The 6,306-nt window shown below is 38.2% G+C and overlaps 1 protein-coding gene across 1 annotated transcript; it reads left to right on the top strand.

The window, feature by feature from the left end:
* The first annotated feature begins 1,095 nt into the window (after positions 1-1,095).
* On the top strand, positions 1,096-3,665 carry LOC133840019 (putative gustatory receptor 57a). The gene is made up of 6 exons (XM_062271672.1): positions 1,096-1,158; positions 1,354-1,371; positions 1,435-1,608; positions 1,656-1,692; positions 2,323-3,488; positions 3,549-3,665. Exons 1-6 carry the CDS (start codon positions 1,096-1,098, stop codon positions 3,663-3,665), a joined length of 1,575 nt encoding a protein of 524 aa, XP_062127656.1.
* The last annotated feature ends 2,641 nt before the right edge of the window (positions 3,666-6,306 follow it).

Consider the following 6,306-nt stretch of genomic DNA (forward strand, 5'->3'; position numbering starts at 1 on the left):
CGGTATTATTCTCAAAATATTCCAAATATACTGTAAGAAATACTAAAAAATATATACCAAATGGTATATGTGGTGTATCGATATAGTACCGCATTCAAAGTATACCATAGACGGCACAAAGCAACTAAGACTCCTAGTAAGTAGTCGTTTTTGCCCATACAAAAGTATTTCTTTAATAACTTCGACAATTTTTATCTGATCGCAACCAAATTTTCAGGAATCATAAATACTATAGTTGTTATTGTATATACCAAAATTCGTAAATCTAGCTTTACGCTTGTTATTCGATTTTTTTGTTTTGGGGGGCGGAAGGGGGCGTGGCAAAAATTTGAAACAAACTTGATCTGCGTGCAAGCATAACAAATGCTGTCGAAAAAAAATTATAGCTCTATCTCTTATAGTCTCTGAGATCTAGGTGTTCCTACTGACAGACACACAGACGGACAGACGGACATGGCTAGATCGTCTCGGCAGTTGCCTCCTTCTACCTGTTACATACATTTCCTGTCGGCATAAAGTTATAATACCCTTCTACCCTATGGGTAACGGGTATAAAAAGAAACTTTATACCCTATGACACAATCTTTTGGAAAATAATCAAACAGTACACGAATATAAATCACAGTTGCCCCTATATGGTAAATACATATAAATTAATTAATTATTTAAACAATTCTTCTGATTCTATTGATTTTACAGGGTCATATGTTTGCTCGCAACTTGTACATTGATTGGAGCTCTTTCATACCGAGATTTCCGCTCGGTTTCTATATGATATCCCTTAAGGTTAGCGAAAAGCATCCTGATCGACCAAGCGAACATGTTGGTCTCATTAAATTTTATGTACATGCTGCAAATCAAGAAGCAGAGGGATCAAAGTAGTAAATCAGCAAATCGAACTAACATATTTCAAAATTATTCGATACATAGAGTACTTATCAATTATAGATGAATTTAATGGCATTATACTTCGAAGTTTATTTTATGTGATTGAAATCTTAATTGTCCTCATTTCGCAGTTATAATTGGCTTAATGAGTGAGCAGATAATAAAAAAAACGTTACTATTAGTTCATTTGGCAGTATTCTAAACGACATGAAACAGCTGGTTGATCAGTTCTTGCTCAGCTTTTTGCTGATCAATTGCATATCAAATGTAGTACGTATATAAAATAGATTCTTGAGCTGCTTAATATACTACATATCCTCTGGAAAGTCCGCAGGTCCCGTGTCCTTCAAAGCAAAGAGTATAATATGCCAAGTGAATTCGATGTTTATTTCGAATGTCAGCTGCAATCTAATCGCCGTTAGTTGGGTAAAGTCCTATGTTAATGCTGACTGTTATCTATTGCAGCCGCTAAAAGATATCACGGTGAGTGAACATATTATTATATATTCAACCTGAAAATATATTTAATTTGCTTATTGATTGCAGATTGAGGCGACTTTCTTCAAGAAAGACAATACAAATCAGTTCAAGCCATTCATGTTCCCATTCAACTTCAGTGTTTGTCACCAAGATATGAAGTATCAACTCATTCCCTTTTCGGATCTCGTCATTGAACATCTGCGCACCTACACGAATGTCAATCACAGCTGTCCTTATATGGTAGGTGTTTGTTGTTCATTGTTCAACATTAACAAACTGTTTTCTAGGGACACATGTTTGCCCGCCAACTGATGACCGATGAAGGTCAATTACCCAATATGCCCATCAGCGAATACAAAATGATATTTCGTTTCTTTGAAAACACGAATTTTCTGGGGAAAGTGAGTGCGGTTTTAGAAGTTTTCGAAGATCACAGTTCGCGCAGGAAGTTGAAGACATTGAAATCAAACAATTTTGGAATAAATCTCACAAGAAATATTATATAGACAAATAACGTTGATGTATACAAAATGGAAATGATAAAATAAATTGATTTTTTAATGGATTTTTAATTCATTTGCCAGGGAGTAAATAAAATTAAACTTTGTATATTCTTTTACAATATTAAATATAAAAAATGTACGATGTGTAAACAATATAAATATGTTAATGACCAATTTTGGAAGTATTATTATGCTATTTCGATTTTCTTTATGATTTTTTGATGACTGGCAATACATCAAATTTGTTACAATTTCTACATCATTAAGTGTCCAATGTGCGTTCATCACATTATCTAGATTAACTGCTTCACTGAAGCAGACAGTCACGAATTTTTTTTTTTTTTTTTGTGATGCCAGCGATAAGTTGCAATAAATTAACTAATTGCATTAAATGCTCCAATCTGGCTTAGGACTCTACTAAACGTTGCTCACAAATCAAATTCATTTTCAGCTCGGACGGAGGAGCATGTTTCCTTGTCCATCAACTGCCTCAAAATGGTCGCTGTACGCTGGGAGCCTGGATCGCTGCACGAAAGCGTTAGCCTTACCACCATGGGACAGTTTGTGGTCTGCTGCAGCGGCTTCTTTCCACGTGGCGGTGAGTTCGTCATCAACAAGTGGACACGTCTCTACTCCGTGTGCTGCGCCAGCTTGGCTGTGCTTGGTCTCTGCGGCTGTCTCTATGCCATTGGACTGAACGATGAACTGCGCAGCCGAGTGCTGCAACTGGATAAACTCGTCTTGAGCATCATGGGCATGGAGCTGGTCATATCCTCGCTGGTGTTTATACTCACAGTGCTGTCACTGCAGCTGGGTGCAAGACAACATCTCGGTATCTACGAGCGACTGGCGGAGATTGACAGGCGGCTGATGCGCGACTTTGGCGCCAATCTCAACTATCGCAAGTTGTCGCGCAAGAACATCATTGTGCTCTCCGTTGTGGGTGTCCTCTATATAAGTGCAGTCAATACGGCTTTGGCACGCGGTGCTGCAGGACATCAGCTGGAGGTAGTCGTGCCCGCTGCTTTGTGCTATATTCTGATCACCAGTGGACCGCATCTCACGGGCTATGTGCACATGTCGCTCACCGAGCTGCTGAGCATACGCTTTCGCCTGCTGCAGCAGATCCTCCAACCGCAGTTTCTCTATAAGCGCTTTGGCAAGGGGCCTCTGGTCGAGCGGCGTCTGCGATCGCTGGTGGACATCGTCAAGGAGCTGCACTACATCATACTGCAGATCAATGAGGTCTACAATGTGAGCTTGTGGTCTGCCATGGCTCATGACTTTACTCTGAGTACCAGTGAGCTGTATATCATCTTTGCCCGCTCCGACAACAGCAGCAACGATGCCGGCGGAGTGAGCTTAATGCTGCTGGGTTTCCTCTGCGTCTGCATGTTGGTGCCCTTCTACAAGATGCTCATCGCTCCTGTCTACTGCAGTCGAAGTGTGGACGAGGGACGTCGTTGTCTGCGTCTGCTCGAGCAGCTGGACGATTGGTTTCCGCACAGTGCGCCAGCCAAGCAGCTAGTCGAAGCGATGATGCGTTGGCGTTGGCAGTTTAAGGTGGAATTCACCAGCGGCACAAGCATCACACTCAATAAAACTGTCATTACGCTGGTGAGTAAAGTTTAGAGGCATTGAATTGGAGTAAGTAATTCGTGCAATTCACCTTCACAGTTTGCTTCGATTGTGTGCAACTATTTGCTGGTGCTCATACAGTTTGCAATGACCCAGAAGCTGGGCGAACAGGTGGAGCAGCAGAAAGTCGCACTGCAGGAATGGATAGGCATCTAATGGCTGCGGGGAGCAGAGCAGTTCGCTCGAACGGCTCGTCGTCGTTCGTTGCATATATCATTAGCTAAATTAATTTACGGCTCGTTAACATAGAAACACCATAAATATGTCAGCGGCCTCAGCGGACCTTCCACCACCCACTCGTCCGCTCCGCCTCCCCGCGTTGCAATCAGCAGCTTGGCCCGCGGCCTGACTGGGACACAACACTGCACCCAGGAGGCGGTCGCCAGGCTAATGATTATAATGTTTGTCGTTTATTTTATTTGAATTTTATGCAAATGAAGCGTACCCCAGACCACCGTCGGACCGTCTGTCTGGCCAGCCCAGGCTTATCATTGCGGCCAGCGACCACTTTTCCAAGTGCGTCATAAAATTGAAAGCAGCCCCGGCCACGCCCACTAATTGAGCCCCACTAAATTAAGGCATTGCATCAATATGATTTGCCTTTGCCTGAAATTATAGCACAACGAACTATCGAAAACTGAATTTTCTTGAACAATTTCTAGGTATTTTGATTGTTGAAACTGAAAATTAAATTTTCAAAGCTTTGAAATTTGAATTTTTAATAAGCCTCAAAATCCATGCGTTAAACTCTTGAAAGAAATTAATTTAGTACATAAAAACTGTCATAGATAGACGAACCTTTTAAAAAGATCCAATATTAATTTTACTAAATTATGTTAAATGTAATTCGATTGTTGTAAAAACACAATTGAAATTTGCAATACTTTCAAAATTAATTTAATCTTAAAAGCCCCAAAATAGAGGCATTAAATGTGTGAAAATGGAAACCCGACATGCTTACTTCATTCCATAATTAAAATATTGGTTTTTAATTTGTTTGTCATAAAAACATAGAAAAATAAAGTCAATAAAACAGTTTACGAAAATAAAGCAAATTTAATGAATGTCACATTTTTTTTAAGACATGAATTCTTAATAAATTCGAATCATTTCGTGTTATATTCTTTAGTCTTATTGCTCTCATTAAATTGTATTTATTTTGCTTAACAACATTGCACATTTGGTTAAAAAGTAAAATGGAATGCTCTCGGGTTTTTTCAGTTTGCGAGAAAAACGCGATTATTATTATACACTTTCATTTGAGGGTATGTCATATAAGAAGAAAAGTTTACCAACAAATTAAAAAACACACACTTATTAAAACACAAAAATAAATTCAATTTAACATCAGAACAAGAACGTAAGTAAAATATAGGAAACGTTGCAAAATCTCTGCAAATACTAATGTACCCGCTTAGGCTGAAATCTCGGTATAAAATCAGATGTCAATGGATGCTGGAATTGGTTGAATTTTGTGTGACATTATTGGGTTTTGGTTAAAAACGAATATTTTTGTAAAGCAGTCGAGTCGAACTATGAATGAATACAATGAGTATTGTGAATGGCAACACAACGCATTATTATTATTATTGCAATTTGTGAAAGGGAGAGCCAAGGAGAGAAGAGAGTGGCGCGATTGCCAGAGGAAACTTCAAGTATTTATTGAATCGCATATTTTATCATGATGATTATCAGTGGCATGGTCTGTCGATTTCACTCTGCAACATTCCGTTGACCATTGTCGTAATTGAATAATATTTTTTTTTCGCCCTCTTGGCATTCCTTTGTTTCATTCATTTCCATGTCATGAGTTTTTCCATTATTCAACTGGCACTCGGCATTCGACATTTTGGGGAATCGCTTCGCTCTGCTCTGCTCCGCCACATAATGCAATCTCATATGTATATGGGCGATATAATTTGCGATAATTGCTATTGCTGTGGCATGCCACACATGTATGTTATGTGGCCAGTTGCCAGTGGCCTGCCGCTTGCGGCCTGCGGCTCTCGAAATTTAAGCGTTCCCATTTAAAGGCAAAAACAAGAAATAATCAAAAATTATCGCATGAGCCTAATTGCATATTAATTGCATGCACTTATGCCTCAATTACCACGCAAATGTCTACAAATAAAAAGCCTCAATTAATGCAACACTCAATTCTTGGGAATCGTAAAAACGCTTAACAACAATTGCAATTTTATTCGATGGCGCTGTAATTAGTTACCCATTATAAGAACTAGTTAGAACAAAATTTTACAGCACGCATTCGAGTATATTACAATGTGAGAGTGAGTGTCATATAATGGCTATTGTAATTAAAATAAATGTTTAACCACAAAATCCTAAGAGAATATGTTAATGTAAAAGCTCACTTCTATGTTAACTGGCAGTTAAAAGTGAATTTATTAAAAGTGCAACTAGAAACACAATTAATTTAGCTTGACTTTGAGTAATTGCGTTGCTAAGTTTGTTGCTAGAAACATAAAAATGTTAATGGCAAATTGTACAGCAATAGTAATAAATGTGTAAGGCATATGTAATTTAGAAGTGGAAATAAATTTAACATCCGTATTCCATTAGGCGGCTGTTAAAAGGTATTGCTTTGGTTGATAATATATAATAAAATTATTTATAATATAAATTATATAATAATAATAAGACATACAGCAAGTGAAATAGTAACCGATGTGTAAGGCACTTGTATTTTAATTTCCAATTTTAATAAGTCTGTTAACTGGCTGTTAAAATTAATTGCTTTGGCTGAGATTTTAGTATATATTGTCCCCTATGGTATATT

The sequence above is a fragment of the Drosophila sulfurigaster genome, chromosome 3 (assembly GCF_023558435.1).
Source record: "Drosophila sulfurigaster albostrigata strain 15112-1811.04 chromosome 3, ASM2355843v2, whole genome shotgun sequence".
Classification (NCBI taxonomy): domain Eukaryota; kingdom Metazoa; phylum Arthropoda; class Insecta; order Diptera; family Drosophilidae; genus Drosophila; species Drosophila sulfurigaster.